The 18,672-nt window shown below is 43.8% G+C and overlaps 1 protein-coding gene across 6 annotated transcripts in view; it reads left to right on the forward strand.

Annotated features, from left to right (window-relative positions):
- MPRIP (myosin phosphatase Rho interacting protein) overlaps positions 1–18,672 on the forward strand; it is a 312,245-nt gene that overhangs the window by 67,763 nt on the left and 225,810 nt on the right. For all 6 annotated transcript variants that reach the window (XM_082259996.1, XM_082259997.1, XM_082259998.1 and 3 more), the window contains exon 3: positions 7,019–7,084. In XM_082259996.1, coding sequence (XP_082116122.1) covers positions 7,019–7,084 — 66 coding nt within the window. The remainder of the gene's footprint in view (positions 1–7,018; positions 7,085–18,672) is intronic.

Raw genomic sequence — 18,672 nt, forward strand, 5'->3', positions numbered from 1 at the left:
AAAAACTCTGAGAACTGAGCATGTGCAGAGCTGCCAACATTGCTCTGCAAAATCCCTAGCTGCGTTGGGGACATGAACAGAAGGGGGAGACGGAGAGCAGCAAGATCAACCAGGTATTTTGCAGAATACAGAAAACGAATCTCATAATGACTGAGTATGAACACAATTTATTGATAGTTTTTTTTTTCTTTTAGTATGGGTTTAGTGACATTTTAAAGACTGGTGGACTTGCAGTAAGGATCAGCAAGGTGCAACCATTAGGCAGCAGGAGTCCGAGGCTGGGTTTCTAATAAGCAAATGTGGCTGTAGTTTATTTGTTAAAATCAATCTTTAAAAAAAAATAAAAAATAGTCGGCATGTACAGTAAAGGGTCTGTAACATCCCCCTCCACCCAAATAATATGCATCTGTACTTGCTTATATTTCTTAAATGAAAACATTTATTTTTTATACTACAATCATAATCTAAATTCTCTATTGATCCTGCGATTATTCTTCTATACCTGGATCTGTGCAACTATTCTACCTGCTGGCTGTCTGCCTGTAAGCTCACTACCTGCTGAGTGTAGTTGCGGGCTTCTGTCATTCACGCTGGCAAAGCCGTGGCTATGCGTGCCATCCTTTCCTTTACTACTTCCATGCAGCAAAAGTTAAGGGCCATGGTTGGTGCTTAGAGAATTATTGGCAGCACCTCCCACGCAGAGCCTAAATGTCATCCTGGAGAAAAGAATGCTGCAGCATGTACCGCACATGTGACATGCTTTGGCTTTAGCCCTGCCCCCGAGCACTGAAGCACTGCTGGTGTCAAGAGACAGAGAGGTCATGTGACCAGTGTAAAGTTTTATTAAAATACAAGTTCTTTCCAATGGATTTTCTTTTCCATTTGCATTGCATTTACTTGATGCAATGAATATGTAAATGTTTGACTGAATACAGCCAGAGAGGTCTACTGTAGTCCCTTGCTGTGATTTGGAGAACGCAGTAGTCTGGGGGGGCTTCAACATGGAACCAGAGCCCAAGGTGAGGGACTTGGCATCTGAAACTTCAGAAAGATGTCCCACTGCAGATGTTCAACAGCATATTTATTGGTAGCACGAGTTTATTCACGAATACATCATTGAATCCAAGCAGTGTAGGTATATCAATTAGACATGGTATCTGCTAATCTGTAATATGGGGAGAGGGAAAAGCAGATCTCTTTGGTCTGCTGCTTCTATTTTCACTGTCCAGTCACAGGCTGGGGAAGGGCCAAGACCTGAACTACCGCAGGGAAAATCGGGTCTCCTGCCCCTCGCAGTGCCGTGTAAATCTTGAGACTGGATGGACAGAAATACAAATCCTTTGGCAGGTAATACAGTTCCCATATATTTCATCCTTGTATTTAGCGGTTTCATAGAAGTTCACTGGGGCAGCACAGTGGCTAAGTGGTTGGCACTCTCATCTAGCAGCACTAAGGTAGTTTGTTTGAATCCCAACCACAGCACTACCTGCCGGTGGTGTGCAAGTTCTCCCTGTGTCTGTGTGGGTTTCCTCCGGGTTCTCGGGTTTCCTCCCACACTCCAAAGACATGTTGGTAGTTTATTTGGCTACTGTCTGAATTGACCTTAATAAATCATATATATATATATATATATATATATATATATATATATATATATATATATATATATATATACACACACAATGTATGAATGTGAGTTAGGGACCTTAGATTGTAAAATTGATGGCGCTATAGAAGTACCTATAATAAAATAAAATAAATGCCCCCTTGCCAGCAGCATGTTCTTGCCTTCCCTTTGCTCCCATTTTTGTTTCCAGGTATGGGGATCCTATAACCTGTCCTGCTTCTTCAGTTTGACATTGTTGGTGATTGGCCTAGTGCTGTCACGTGGTTATGGGGAGATCTCAGCCCTGTATAAGCTCCTTTTTTTTTATTTTTATTTATAAATTTTCCCATGAATAGGTAAAAAACAGAGCCTCTGGCACATTCAGGTTCTTCCCCTTTACTCAGAGTGGAGGGAAGTATAACATGCTGCAGGGGCTGGTTTTGCAGTGAGCCCATTGCTTTGCATGGACATAGTCATGTCAGTTTCAATATATTTTGCACATGCCTGCCTGGTCTGTGGGGTCATTCACCATCACAAAGGGGGGAAATCCGACATAAGGCAAACAGCATTTTGCTTTTTGCCGCCTTGGGTTCCTGTGGGTAACACCTCCCTGCCTTGTCTAGATCGATGACTTGAGCCTCTTCATGATGGCTGACGTCCGCTCTTGATCTGCGCACTCCGAGACATTTCCTTCTACTTGACACCCAGCAATATTCGGGTGATGTATGGGGCTTTTTTTTTTTTTCTGCCGAGGGGGGGCCTCTGATTTGTTACTAACCCATATGAGAAATTGCTTGTATGCTCTGCTGATCTGTTCTGCCTCAAGACAAAAGTAAATGGAGACGTGGAAACTGGAGCCATCTCTGCAAGACCTGGGTTTTCTCTGCACAATATTCATGCCCATGTGACTGCTGGATGCCTTAGGGGAAATGTTGGTGTATAGTGTTCTGTCACTCTACTCACTTTCAAACTGAACTACAGGCAGATGTATGTATTTATGTGTGTGTCTGCCCTTAAGGAGCTTACAGTATCTCACAAAAGTCAGTACACCCCTCACATTTTTTTAAATATTTTATTATATCTTTTCATGTGACAACACTGAAGAAATGACACTTTGCTACAATGTAAAGTAGTGAGTGTACAGCTTGTATAACAGTGTAAATTTGCTGTCCCCTCAAAATAACTCAACACACAGCCATTAATGTCTAGACCGCTGGCAATAAAAGTAGGAACACCCGTAAGTGAAAATTACAAATTGGACCCAATTAGCCATTTTCCCTCCCCGGTGTCGTGACTGTGTTACAAGGTCTCAGGTTTGAATTGGGAGCAGGTGTGTTAAATTTGGTGTTATCGCTCTCACTCTTTCATACTGGTCACTGAAAGTTCAACATGACACCTCGTGGCAAAGAACTCTCAGGATCTGAAAAAAAGAATTGTTGCTCTACATAAAGATGGCCTAGGTTATAAGAAGTTTGCCAAGATCCAGAAACTGAGCTGCAGCACAGTGGCCAAGACCATACAGCTGTTTATCAGGACAGGTTCCACTCAGAACAGGCCTCGCTATGGTCGACCAAAGAAGTTCAGTGCACGTGTTCAGCATCCTATCCAGAGGTTGTCTTTGGGAAATAGACGTATGAGTGCTGCCAGCATTGCTGCAGAGGTTGAAGGGTTTGGGGGGTCAGCCTGTCAGTGCTCAGACCATACGCCACACACTCTATCAAATGGGTCTGCATGGCTGTCATCCCAGAAGAAAGCCTCTTCCAAAGATGATGCACAAGAAAGTACGCAAACAGTTTGCTGAAGACAAGCAGACAAAGGACATGGATTACTGGAACCATGTACTGTGGTCTGATGAGACCAAGATAATCTTATTTGGTTTATCTCCCCTGGTTGCCGCCTGTGTGGTGGCAACCAGGTGAGGAATACAAAGACAAGTTTGTCTTTCCTACAGTCAAGCATGGTGGTGGGAGTGTCATGGTCTGGGGCTGCATGAGTGCTGCCAGCACTGGGGGGGCTACAGTTCATTGAGGGAACCATGAATGCCAACATGTACTGTGACATACTGAAACAAAGCATTATCCCCTCCCTTCGGAGACTGGGCCGCAGGGCAGTGTTCCAACATAACGACCCCAAACACCCTTCCAAGATGACCACTGCCTTGCTAAAGAAGCTGAGGGTAAAGGTGATGGACTGGCCAAGCATGTCTCCAGACCTAAACCCTATTTGAGCATCTGTGGGGCATCCTCAAATGGAAGGTGGAGGAGCGCAAGGTCTCTAACATCCACCAGCTCCGTGATGTCGTCATGGAGGAGTGGAAGAGGACTCCAGTGGCAATCTGTGAAGCTCTGGTGAACTCCATGCCCAAGAGGGTTAAGGCAGTGCTGGAAAATAATGGTGGCCACAAAAATATTGACACTTTGGGCCACATTTGGGCATTTTAACTTTTAACTTTTGTTGCCAGCAATTTGGACATTAATGGCTGTATGTTGAGTTATTTTGAGGGGACAGCAAATGTACACTGTTTTACAAGCTGTAACACTCACTACTTTACAAAGTGTTATTTCTTCTGTGTTGTCAAATGAAAAGATATAATAAAATATTTAAAAAAATGTGAGGGGTGTACTCACTTTTGTGAGATACTTTGTATGTGTGTGTGTCATATATATATATATATATAGTGTGTATGTATGTATATAATGTGTGTGTGTGTGTGTATATATATGTGTGTGTGTGTGTATATATATATATATATATATATATATATATATATTGGTATGGGTGAGATTAAATGCATTTTTAAAATGTAGGTGATCACTAACAATGCAACACATGAAGAAATCAGGCACTGAGAACTAACATATAGAGATAAAGGAATAAAAGTTAATGCTGTCAGGGGTGCTGCTAGCCCAAACTCGAACCCAATGAGGTAGGTTTGGATGAAGCCAGTGCGGATGACAGTCAACTTCAAACCCCCAGGGAAGGGATATGTTGGAAAATGGGCATTGCAGTGAGGGAACAAGAAGGTATGAACTCAGATGGAAGAGTTCCGTATAAGAGGACAAAAGCCCACAAGTGCTGTCCTGCACTTACGTGGCGATACATCAAGGGAAATTACCAACAGTGTCCACGAAGTGCACAAGTGTCTCTTCCTGCCGACGTCACCGGACAGGCGGTAAACCGACAGGAGTATGCAGAGTGCAGTGTGGAGGCGGCTAGCTACTGTCAAGGAAGAACGCCAAAAGTGAAGAGTAGACCGACTACATGTTTCGGGGTGAACCCCCTTCTTCAGGTCTATATCCTGTGACTGACTCTTGCTATTTTTTCATTTGGCCGGGGGTAGGGCTTTCTGTCCCAATTTGTTGTTCGGATCACTAACATTGAACTTCTTACATGATTCCTTTTTTGTTCTGTTAAAGCTGTACTTTAGTTTGCCTTTATTTTGCCATCCCTCGTTCCTCAGTACCCGCATCATCAACATGCTAATGAAATCTATTAAAGCAGAACTCCCTGATTTTTATTTTTTTTATTTTTCCCATGGAGTGGGGCTGTGCTCGCACTTTATTGGTTACCTACTCGTTTTGTCTAGGGGTAAACACCGAGCTTGAACTTACCTGATTCTTCGATCCCTCTAGAAAATGGCACTCCCCCCACGTCCAGCAGTGGACTGTTCCTGCCATCCTCGCTTCCAGAGCCAGTTTAGGGGTGTGATGACGTCAGGAACCGTCCACCGCACTAGGGGGGCAGGAGCACCAGGAACCGGTCTTGCGCTGGTTTGATCGGTGGATTCGGTATGTATATATCCGCTCTGCAGTCCCCTAGAGAAAATTGAGCAGTTAACCCATGCAGTGTGGGCAAAGCCCCACTGGATGGGGAATTTTTTTTTCCCCCTGGAATTCGGCTTTAATTAAAACCTTTCCAGTTTCATTACACAGTATACCTAATGTTGGACCCAGTGACCTCATTACCGGGTCTCGATGCAGATAGATCATGACTGACGGTTCTATGCATAGCTTCCTGGAAATAAGAAGCTGTGGTAATGACCACATGTGATGTTGAAAGAATTAAATTTCAATGCCTGAAAATGGGGTAGGCTTGCATGAAAGTGGGTGGCCCAGCGACAGTCAGGTTGGGGAGGAAAGCTCACAGTGTGCAGTGAAACCAGAGTAAATAATTTCAGTACAGTGATTGAGCCTGTACTAATATGCAATACTAAAAGTTCAGCTTTAAATATATTCTAAAAAAAAGTGTATTTTATATGCATTAAATAAGTGCAAAAAATTCTTGTTGATCCTGCCAGAAATTTCTTTTTGATAACTTCCTGTGCTACATTCTTACATTGTTCTCTGAGGACTGAGGGAAGCTTGGGCGTCTTCCATTCTCATGTCTAGTTGAAGTCCAATCTTGTGTGCTTTATTTTTTTTACTCTAATGAAATCAGGATGGGTCATTCCCGCTCGGCAAATCACCTCTTTTATTACGTGTGCTGCAGGGCGGGAAAGGGCCCAGCCTCACCTCTCATTGGATTAAAAAAAATGAGCTCAAGTTCCGATGTCTGAGCTCATCTCTACTGATGACTTTAGATCATCTTTTCTCCTTTTATACAGAGGAGAGGGGAGTTTTCTATAGTCCTGTGCTAGGGTGACAACGTTGCTTGTTTATACAGTATGGTGAGTGGGTGTTGTCACCCAAGGACAGGAAGTGTGTTATGAAATCACCAGGTGAAAACCAATAAATACAACTATTGAAGCCACCCCATCCAAGGACTGGTGGGCTGCTATATATATGGTATATAATATATATTTGTTTGTTTTTTTCTTTTTGTTGGCTTTAAAAGCATTTTAAGGGGTCAGCAATTGCGGCCTTTGTCTGTCTCACATCTGGCTTCCTTCAAGTTCACCAGATAAGGAGGATCGGGGCTTCTCTGTGCAAAATGTTTATTTTTTAAAAACTAAAATATTGTAGGTTTACAGTCACGCTAAGCTCCTGTAACTTAGGCTACGTTCACATGTAGGCGTTTTGGGGCGTTTTTGGGGAGTTTTTCTGCTCTAGGATCAGCTCTCAAAACGCCCAACAAGACAAATCCTATTAATTTCAATGGCCCCTGTTCACATCTGAGCGTTTTGACACCGTGAGCAAAACGCCCAACGCTCAAAAAAGTACATGAGCTTCTTTTTGGGCAGATTACAGGCGTTTTCCATTGGTCTCCAGTCAATCTAAAAATGCCTGCACAAAAAACGCCTGTAAAAACTCCTGTAAAACGCCTGCAAAAACGCCCATAAAAACGCCTGAAAAAACGCCCATAAAAACGCCTGTAATAGCAACGCCAAGATGTGAACGGAGCCTTACGGTGTATAAAAAGGTATGTCCTGTTTCTGAATCTGCCATCTTAATGATGATCTTTGTTCTTCCACAGAAATGGCAGCGGAGGTTCTTCATCCTATACGAGCACGGCCTGCTGCGTTACGCCCTGGATGAGATGGTAAGACGTCCTTTGCCTGCTATCGATAGAGCTGTAGGGAGTCTTTTATTTGTTGATGGAGCCCAGCTTGCGTTGGATAAGGTCACATTAACGTGCGGTGCATTCTGTAATATAATGTTTGATTTGCAGTGAACTGTATATTATTTATGGTATGCAGAGAATGAGTCCGTAACCTCGGCTGGAGTGGAGGATCAGGTTTTCTGTTTGGGCTCTGTGTGTGAAATGGTGAGCGCACATTTCCACACACTTACTACTTCAACATCTCGTGGAATTTCCTTCCAGGTGACTCTTGTTGGGTTGCATTCTAAGATTACAAGTTCACGTATGTTTTTAGGTGTCTTTCATTCTGTTCTGTGTCCTGATACTGTTCAGTCTACATTATATCTCCTGATTATTGGTAATCATCATATAGGGTATACAACTTGAAATTTCATAAAAATTCCTATGTATTTTGTTTTCCCTACGTATATGCAAACATGTAAATTATACTTAGCTCCACTCAATCTGTGCAAACAATATATTAAAATAAGGCTTCTCTCTGCCAATCCCTTCACTGGCTTCCACTAGTCAACTGTATGAAATTCAAAATACTAACCACAACATACAGGGCAATGCACAACATCGCCCCCATCTACATTACCAACCTTATCTGCTGATACTGCCCAAATCGTCCTCTCCGCTCCTCCCAAGACCTCCTGCGCTCTAGCTCTCTTGTTACCTCCTCCCATGCTCGCCTACAGGACTTCTTCACCAGAGCCTCTCCCATCCTCTGGAACTCCCTGCCCCAGTATGTCTGGTCAGCCCCTACCCTGTCTGTCTTTAGGCGATCCCTGAAAACTCACTTATTCAGGGAAGCCTACCCCACCTCAACCTAAAAACTCTAGCTGAGCCACCTCCATCAGATCACCCCCACAGCTATTACCATTTGTACCACCTCCACCCCCCCCTCCCTTTGGATTGTAAGCTCATCGACCAGGGCCCCCATCCCCTTTCTATATTGAACTGTATTGTAACTGTACTGTCCCCCCTCTACATTGTACAGCTCTGCACAAACTGTTGGCGCTATATAAATTCCTGTATAATTATATAATATTAGGTGAGTTAAGTCCCAATGAACAGCTAAGGAAAGATGGTGGTCTCCTCCAAGTGTAGTGAAGGAAAGATGCAAGTCCCAAAATCCTTCAAGTCTCCATACGATACCACACCCCACCCTAGTGAAACAAAATAGGGGCTTATCGGAATGGAATGACCCTCAGCTAAAAGTGGTCAAACCGCTCCCAGTACAATCCACATGGCAACTGGCAAAACTCCAGCAGCAGCATGTCGGCTTGTATACATCCACAACGCTGTGTGCAAACACTGTCACTCAGAGCTCAGCTCGACAAGAGAGTCAAAATGCAGAGCATTTTACATGGAAGAAGAAAAACCCCATCCATAGTGAAGACCAGCAAGTTCCAAAGATTTATTAAGATTTATGCACTTGTTCTAGGCAGATGACAGACAAAGCGGTTCCTAATTCAAAACAACTTCCTCATGCCAGGATCAAATATGGCTACGGAAATTCTTGCATGCGCAGTAGCCTGTGTTCTGGCTCCACCCTATGCAAAGCCACATAGTACCTCCCATTATAAAGGTATTTGTTTCATGGGTGTCCAACCTGCGGCCCTTCAGCTGTTGCGGAACTAATAGTCCCATAAGGCATTGCAAGACTAACCGTTAAAAGCATGGCTGCCAAAGGCAGAGGCATGATGGGACTTGTAGTTTTGCAACAGCTGGAGGGCCGCAGGTTGGACACCCATGGGTCCTCATTATGGGGTGACAGCTTTCTTCCAGTCAGGTCCTGTAGATCCCATAGGCAGCCCATGGGCCAGCTGAAGGAGTCTGCATGGCAGGCTGACAGTGCTGCTGCTAATGGCAAGACAGTGGATTAGCATTGCAATTTGTCAGCCTGTTACTGGCAGGATTTCCAGCTAAGTAACTGTGCAGTATATTTCATGATTTTCTTATAAAAAAAAAAAAAAAAAAACTGTATACTGTGAGGAATGAAAGCAATCATACTGAAAAATAGATGTTGGGTTTACATACACTTCAAACTATGTTCTTGAAAATCCAGTTTAATCTTGCAATAACCAAAGAATAAGGTTTGCTCAACAGATGCCTGTCTAATGGGATTATACTTGGTTTAGTCATAGCTTACTTCTCCTATCCTAACTGTTGTTGGGGGTCTCGAATTTCCTGTGTTAATACAGTTTTCATACCCCCATAGCGTGTGAAACTGCATTACATTTTTAAGCTCCTGTAACTTGTCCAATTTAAAATCTTGCCCAGACCATTTCTTCTTTCAATTTGTGGTATCCATTGAGTTAAAGTAAACCTGTCCTTTTTATACAAGTTACTTTACTACTTATATCAAAGTGGACCTCTCAAGGATGTTTTTACGTCTACTCGAGTACATTTCTTCACCTTTTACCATTTCAAAACCATTACAGAGCTCCAATCAAAAGTTGGAAGCTGAAAGTTGGAAAAAAAGTTGTCATGTGGCTTCCTAAACATGTTCAAGAACCTACTGGGCGCTATTACATTTTGCATGTGTCTGGGAAGCCATATGACTCCTTATTTTTCTATCAGGGGGAGTTGAGAGGGCATTGGAATATCTTCGACAATTTACTTTGGAGGGCCAGCTTCTGAAAGATTGTGCTTACAATGTGTCCCTTGATTTGTTTTAGTACTTTATTTATGGATTTGTCGCTTGTTGTGTGCTCCCCACTCCCTCATCCCGATGGGGTCCTTTTGTTATAGCCATGGCTCAGGACTTTATTATATTTAATATTCTAGTAGTCTTTCTGAACACCCCTCTCCAGTGCGAAACGTGTTGAGATATTGCAGCCCTTCCCCAGCCTACTCTGGTTGAAATTGTAATTTGTTGTATTGAATTTACCGTATATACTCGAGTATAAGCCGAGTTTTTCAGCACATTTTTTTTGTGCTGAAAACGTCCCCCTCGGCATATACTCGAGTTAACAAAACAAAAAAAAAAGTTCCCGGCCGCTCCGACGTGTTTAAGATTTAAAAATGGCGCCGCCCGGCGTATACATGTCACCGCGCATGCGCCGCCACCGCTCGGGACAGGCCGGGAATAGCCGAACGTATACCAGCTTTCCCGAGCGGCGGCGGCGCGTGCGCAATGGCGTGTCAGCGCTGGGCGCTGCCATTTTTTAAATGAAGGCGCCTCTGGAACAGGTAAGTGAAACACAGCTGCACTAGTATGCCCACAACCCCGCATCCTCTTGTACCATGCTTGCCACCCTGAATTCTCCTGTACATGCCAGCCACACTGCATTCTCCTGTACCATGCCAGCCACCCTGAATTCTCCTGTACATGCCAGCCACACTGCATTCTCCTGTACCATGCCAGCCACCCTGAATTCTCCTGTACATGCCAGCCACACTGCATTCTCCTGTACCATGCCAGCCACCCTGAATTCTCCTGTACCATGCCAGCCACACTGCATTCTCCTGTACCATGCCAGCCACACTGCATTCTCCTGTACCATGCCTTCCACCCTGCATTCTCCTGTACCATGCCCGCCACCCTACATTCTCACCCTAGGCTTATACTCGAGTCAATCATTTTTCCCATCTTTTTGTGGTAAAAGTAGGGGCCTATACTCGGGTCGGCTTATACTCGAGTATATACGGTATATACATTCGGTGGGCCAAAATTCTGACCTTTTCCAGAGCAGTCAGATGTAGATGTATATTCTGTGGAAGGGATGAAAAACAATATGGATTAAATGTTCAATAGTATATGTGTTTTAAATCTATGTATCCGATGGGATTTTAACATTTATCAACCTGCTATGTTGGCTTGAGCTTGCCCTTCTTTTGAGAGACAACGCACCAGTAAAATCCCAAAGTACGAGTCAAAAGACACAAGGTGAGAGGCAGCAGCAGGAACTGACCAGCATCAGCAATTCGTGAACCCAGCCAAGACTGTGCCGATAGGCTGCTCAAGCATGGAGCAGCACGGCTTGTGGCATGGGGTGGGGGTGGGCCTTTTTTCCAACACACTAAAAGTCCAGGGGCTTTTTCAGGTGTAGATGACATTCTACAAGGGACTTTGTTTTAATGATTGGTTCTTTCAGGTACTTTATGGTGTCAGTTGTTCATCATTAAGCTTTTCTTTGTATTTGTGATTTGTGGCCGTAGGTTAACTTCAATGCCTAGACTGTAGCTAGTGCAAAAACTTATTATAACTTGAACATTACCCCTAAAGTTGCCCTACTATATCACTGGTAATATTAACCTTTGCTTGCCAAAATTCTTGAAATTATGTGCTTGATCTGCTCTTATGTTTATGTTTCAACTTCACCTGCTGAAAGTGCGCAAACTCTCCCACCATTCGCGGGCTTATCACTTTATTGAGTGGACTTTCTGACCAATAGTTAAGTGCAATGGGGAGAGGGAGCTGTGGGTTAACCAGCACTTGATTTCCGAAGGAAATTGAAATTTGCATATTAGGTTTACAGGCGGTCTCCGGGTTACAAACAGGATAGGGTCTGTAGGTTTGTTCCGAAGTTGAATTTGTTTATATGTCGGTACAGGTACATTATTTAAGTGTAGCTCAAGCCAAAAAAATAATTTTTTTATGTTTTTTTGGATAGCATAGGGAAGGGTTACCACTCCTGTAATGTTTGTTTTGCTGTCTGTGTCCCTGTTCAGAAGATTTCACCTCACTTTCTGTCTCTATGACAATTGGATTTTGAAAATGTTGGGTTGTTGTGGAAACAAGGATTGGTGATAAAGCTTCAGTGGAGACACCTTTTTTCCCATGAGAACTCTTACAGGAGTGAATTTCCCTTCCTAGGGGGAGATTTCCTCTCACTTCCTGTTGTCTGCCTCTGTTTGTAAGTAGGAGTCGTTTGTAAGTTGGATGTTTATAACCCGGGGACCACCTGTACCTAGTTGGGATCGACTGATATATCACTTTCCCCGATATATCGGAATCGGCCCTTGAAGTTACCGATATTGCCGATATTTCGGGAAAGTGCTTGTACCGGAGTGATGCCTGCAGCTAGAGGCATCACCCCGGTACCGGCATCCATAGCCAACGGTCGGCTATCTTGTAATGACAACCGATGCGGCTGAGAAGCTGCTCGGCTGTCATTACAAGGAGTGGGAGGGGACGTCTTCCCCCCTCCCGCCACCTTCCGCAGCTCACCCGGGTCTCCCGTCCCACCGGGGGACCCGGGCATCCTACCTGCACGGCCGCCGAAGAGAAGACCTGATCAAAGCCGCATTCGGTTCTGATCGGGTCTCCATGTAAAAAACCTGGAAGTAATGCCATGACATCACTTCCGGTTACTCGGCGGCAAATTAAAAAAAAAAAAGCGAGCATTCAAAACAGCCAAACTTGGTGTTTTGAATGCTTTTAAGTGCAGAGGAGGAGTTTGGAGTCTTTTGGACCCCCAGATCCCTCCTCCAGAGTGTCCGAAAATATCGGCCGATATCCGATGACTAAAATATCGGTATCAGCACTAAAAAACCGATATCAGTCGATCACTATAGTACCTAGGTTTTGGTGGAGGTAGTTGCTCAAGATGTCTGCCCTCGCACGGATTGCCATAAATACACATCATGTCCATTTAAGGTTTATATTTCACAAGCAGTAGGTCAAAGTAAAGCCAATGTGTATCTGGGGTTTACAAATTCCTCCTTACTAGATCTTTATGCTGGCATTTACAGATGATTGGAGATAATGCTGGACAAGTTATAGCAGAACAGGCAGTACAGGTTGCCGGTCTCACCTGTTTACGTTTTTGCAAAATAACCTGGCCAGTATGGTCTTCGATTCATCTGTAATATTAACATAGAAAAAGCGCTTCCTCACCCTGCTCTATTTTTACTACACCATAGGATAGATCCAATCCCCAGGTAGAAAAAGCCCTGATGAAGGCAACCTGGAACGTGTTGGCTTTACCTTCTGACATCTTGCCTGTGACGATGAAACCTTTATTGGACTTGATCTAGATTTGTGGTGGGGGTAATTTCTTTTTTTTTTTTTTTTTATACTTTTCAGGCTGGTCTTTGTTTTTTGCAGTCACCAGTCCAGTATTATTTTCAATAATCCATGAATACCAATATAAAAGCCCTGACAAAGGGAGATTTGTGAGCCTCAAAATGCATTTACCCTCTGACATCTTGCTTGTGATGAATTAACCTTTACTAGACTTGATCTAGAATTGTAAATGTCTCCTCCTTTTAAATATTCTTTAAACTGGTCTTTGTTTTATGCAATAACCTGTCCAGTATTATTTTTAATCATCAGTAAATACCAATATAGAAATCCTGATAAAGAGGGGATTTGTGAGCCCAGAAGAAACCTGTTGAATATACTTTCTGACCTCTTGCTTGTGATGAATAAACCTTTTCTAGACTTGATCTCTCCTCCTGTTATATGCTCTTCAGACTGGTCTTTGTTTTTCGCAGTAATCATTCCAGTATTCTCTTCAATCATCTGTAAATACCAATATAAAAGCCCTGATAAAGGGGAAATTTGTGAGCCCCAAAACGCATTTACCCTTTGAGATCTTTCTTGTACCTAGTAAACTTTTACTGGACTTGATTTAGATTTGTGGATTTCTCCTCTGTTTACATGTTCTTCAAACTGTTTTTTTGTTTTCTGCAGTAACCTATTCAGTATTATTTTCAATCATCCGTAAATACCAATGTAAAAACCCAGATGAAGAGGGAATTTGTGAGCGCCGAAACGTGTTTGATATACTTTGACCTTTTGCGTGTGAAGAATAAACCTTTTCTGGACTTGATCTCTCTTCCTTTTATATACTTTTCACAGTGATCTTTGATTTTCGCAGTAACCACGCCAGTATTGTCCTCAGTCACTTGTAAATACCAATATATAAAGTCCTGATAAACGGAGATTAGTGAGCCCAAAACTGGTTTACCTTCTGATATCTTGCTAGTGACAAAAAGGCTTTCCTGGGCTTGATCTCTCCTCCTTTTATATATGTTTCACACTGGTCTTTGGTTTTCACAGTAACCACTCCAGTATTCTCTTCAGTCATCAGTAAATACCAATTTTAAAGCCCTGATGAAGGGAGATTCGTAAACCTGAAACCCGTTTACCTTCTGACATCTTGCTAGTGACAAAAAACCTTTTCTAGACTTGATCTCTTCTCCTTTTATATACGTTTCACACCGGTCATTGATTTTCACAGTAACCACTCCAGTATTCTCTTCAGTCACCTGTAAATACCAATTTAAAAGCCCTGATGAAGGGAGATTCGTGAGCCTGAAACTCGTTTTACCTTCTGACATCTTGCTAGTGACAAAAAACCTTTTCTGGACTTGATCTCTCCTCCTTTTATATACGTTTCACACCGGTCATTGATTTTCACAGTAACCACTCCAGTATTCTCTTCAGTCATCTGTAAATGCCAATTTAAAAGCACTGATGAAGGGAGATTCGTGAGCCTGAAATTCGTTTATCTTCTGACATCTTGCTAGTGACAAAAAACCTTTTCTGGACTTGATCTCTCCTGCTTTTATATACTCTTCAGATGGCTCCGGGGATCCTTACCATCACTCTAGCTAGTATGTTTGTCATACTATACTTACCTTTTGGGTCCAGAGACCTAACACATCCTCCAGCATTGTACATGGAGGAGATTGCTGTACAGTTATACATCTGAAGCTGAACATTTGTCTGGGATGTGTTTTGTCCCTGCACAGGGATAGACGTGTTAGAAAATACTTTAGTGGTAACGTTATGCTATGATGTATGCTTGGTTTTCAGTTATGCCTTAGGATAGTAGACAAAGGCCCAGACTCAGCAGATACAAATACAGACACGTTTACCAGGTCTGCCTAAAGCAAATGTTGGAGATACGTGTGTCCCTAAATCCGGGCTCTCTATACACAAGGGTTTCTCCTACCGTCTGCAGGTCAAATAAGCACGCCAGATGCTGTCTGTATTTTTTTTGATCATGTGCAGCAGCTGAACGCCAATTCCCAGAATCCTCTGCCACATAAGACGACCCCGGTAAGGCCAACCAGCTTCTTGAAAACTCTGCCTTCCTTCACTGCCTGTGGCTGGTGGAAGCTGTGGAGACTCCTGTGGAGGACGATGGGGGTGATACAGTAAAACAAGCTGTTTTTTTTTGTCTGTGAAGGGGATGGAAGTAGCGTGTCTGTACAGAATGTAAATTCCTTCTACCTGAGTGACTTCATCTGTAGGATGACGGCCACAAGAATACCGATCATCACACAATAAACGACTTGCAATGTGAAAAAAAAAACGATTGCAGCGATCATGTGTTTGCTTTCTGCTGGCTAAAGAGGTAAAAAGCAGGGGCTTAAATGGGTCACCCTCTGAGGTCTCCTGGAGTACCCTGGAAGTCTACAAACTTGGGGGGGCCCCTCTGATAAATAAATAATGACTTCATGTCTTTAAAGCGGTATTCAACCCAAAACCAAAAATGTAATATATTGGAGCTTACCAATCCTTAGTTGTGTTGACTGCATTCGTTTTCTTTCTTTAGGCTATTTTCCCATCTGGTGATCTGGCCAGTAACACACCTCCTCTATTAGATTGCCCCCACTCTGGATGAAGGAGCACAGGAGGCACCTTTGGACAACAGCATTGTTCTTCTGGGTGGAGGGGAGTGTTACACGGGTTTTAGATACAGTAAACCATTTGAAGCCAAGCTGCAGCTCACTCTTTCTAAGCCAGGGGTGTTGAACTCCTTTTCATTGCGGACTGCAACAGCATTATGGTTGCCCTCAAAAGGGCTGGTTGTATCTTTACGACAAGATGTCTAGAGCTCCCCACCCCCCCCCACTATCAGAAGTCAAAAGCCCCTCACCCTCCCTTACATCACACTGCACCCCCTTACATTGTGCTGCTGCTGGGAAGATGCTGAGGGCAGAGTTGGGAATCAGAAAGTGCAGGGTCTGAAGGCGGACCAAAGGAGGGCTGGAGTCAGCTGACCGAGTCTGCTAAATGCTGAGACCAGAGGCGGCGGAGAAAAGGGATTGCTGCCGCTGCACAGAAAGGTGCAGGATCTGTCGGAGGAGTTCTGTCCTCTCTGCTGCCGACTGCTGAGACAAGGTAGGGGGGGGGAGACGAGGCAGGTACCGCAGCTTCAGGAGAGGTGCAATGGCCACATGAAATGGCCTGGCGGGCCTTCTGTTTGACACATGTGGTTTAAACAGTTGGCATATACACTTTTAATTGGTAACCAATTCACTTTTAGAGCAATGAAATGGGGATATCTTTTTAACCACTTCTGGACTGGAAGATTTTCCCCCTTGATGACCAGGCCATATTTTGCGATTCGGCACTGCGTTAATTTAATGGACAATTGCGCGGTCGTGTGACGCTGTACCCAAACAAAATTGATGTACTTTTTTTCGCCACAAATAGAGCTTTCTTTTGGTGGTATTTGATCACCTGTGCGATTTTTTTTTTTTTTTTGCGCTATAAACAAAAAAAAAAAAAAATCAACAATATTTTTCACTTTCTGCTATGACATTCCCAAAAAAATTTGAAAAATCTAATTTTTTTTTAAACATTTTAGGCCAATTTTGTTTTCTGCTACATATTTTTATGGTAAAAAAAAAATCGCAGTAAGCGTATTTTGATTGGTTTGCGCAAAATTTATCAGGTCAGCAATGGCGGCGATCTGTGATTTTTAGCAGGACTGTGACTTTGCGGCAGACAGATCGGACCCCAATCTGACATTTTTGACACTTTTGGGGGGACCATTGGCATTACTACAGTAATCAGTGCTAAAAATATGCACGGTTAATGTAATAATGACACTGGCAGGGTAAGGGTTAACACGGTGGGTGATCATGGGGTTCGATGTGTACCTAGGGGCGTGTTTCTAACTGTATGGGGGCGGGGCTTGTGAAATGATCAGAGACCTGTGTTCTATATAGAAGAATCACAGGGGTTCTATGATCATTTCAGAGAGAAAAATGGTCGGCTGTGTTTACAACAGCCGACCGTTCTTCTATCTCAGCGGGGAGCGATCGCGGGTGTCAGGTGGCAATCGGTGCTGCCTGTCCCATACATCGGAGTCCCCGCTGCAGAGTGGGGGTGGGAGCGCAGCGCGCACTCGCCCCCTTGCTGTACGACCAAAGCAGACCTGCGTCGGATTGCGCAAAAGAGCCCGGAAGCAGTTAAAGTGGTTCTAAGGATTTTCTAAAAAAAGATAAAAAGCTGCCTATCTTTCCTACTCCTCATCCCTAAACCCCTGACTTCTGTCACCGTTCCAGTGCTGTCCCAGCTGCAGCACTGCTCCTCTCACTTCCTGCTCTCACAGGAGACAAAATCCTGTGAGGAGGGAGCGGGGGAGTGACTTATCAGTGCTCTCTGTCTATAGATGCACACAGCCCGGCTTGGAAGTGCACACCCACGAGTGTTCTCATAGCACCCGACTTGCTAAGGAGGCACCTAGAGGGCGGAGGAGGGGACAGCACTGAAGGGAGACTCCCAATTAAGCGGCAAGGGACCAATCTGTGCAATATCATTTTAAAACGGCAAACTGTTTTTTTTTTCCTTTTTGGGATGAAGGTTACAGATACTGTAAAAAGATAAACTGATCGTGTAAGCACCTCTGTCAGTGGTAAACAGTTTGCCTCATCCCTCTAACTGCTACATTTGCAGGAGAGCTTGTTCTTTTGAAAAACAGACTTGCTGTCGGCCAGATTACTAGGTGAAAATAAATGAAAGAGAGCCACCACATCTGGGAATTGGTAAGCTGCAATATAATAAATCTTGCTTATGGCTTTATTACCAGGAAAGCAGGAGGATCTGGACTGCTTCAGCTGCAGGAACTGGAGGCAGTGCTTTTATTACTACAAGCAATGCATTTATAGCATTCCCTCATTTTGGTAAACTTCGGGAAAATTATAAACTATGCCAAACTGATAAGGTAGCCTGAATGACATTTCATCCATGGCGGCTAAGTATTATTCCTGTTCTGCAAGAGCACTGGGCTGCCCAGTAATGTCAATGTGAACACAAAGTTGACAAATTAGTAGGGCATAAAATCAGCGCATACTGCAGCTATTTTTCAGCAGCTTTATCCTGCAGTCTTGTGATCGCCTCTTGTCTCTGTGGACTGTGCACTGCCAGAGCTGTAGACGGGGAAGGAAGCTGCAGCAGCAGGCCTGTGATGACCTCACTGCTCTGCCAGCCGCCCTACCTTCCCACTGTACCACTGTATATGAGACAAGTGCTACATTGGCACGGGCACCTTTCAGGCCACAGTCACACTTGAGCAATATAAAGCTTCACCAGAAATGCTTCAGTGCTGGATGCTATGGTTTCCACTATATTGGGACCCCATCAATGCTGAGCGCAGTGTTGCTGGTGGTCCACAAGCAACACTGCGCTCAGCATTGATGGGGTCCATCGTTTAAATATCTACATTATGGGAAAGACTTGTGCGGTTTGGCCTCAGTAGACCGTAGAGAGGAGCTTTACTCACCCCCCCCGCCAAAAAAAAAAAAAAAATACTGTAGCTGCTGACTTTTTATAAGAGGACACTTATCTGTCC

This window comes from Pelophylax lessonae (genome assembly GCF_965119305.1).
Source record: "Pelophylax lessonae genome assembly, chromosome: 6".
Classification (NCBI taxonomy): domain Eukaryota; kingdom Metazoa; phylum Chordata; class Amphibia; order Anura; family Ranidae; genus Pelophylax; species Pelophylax lessonae.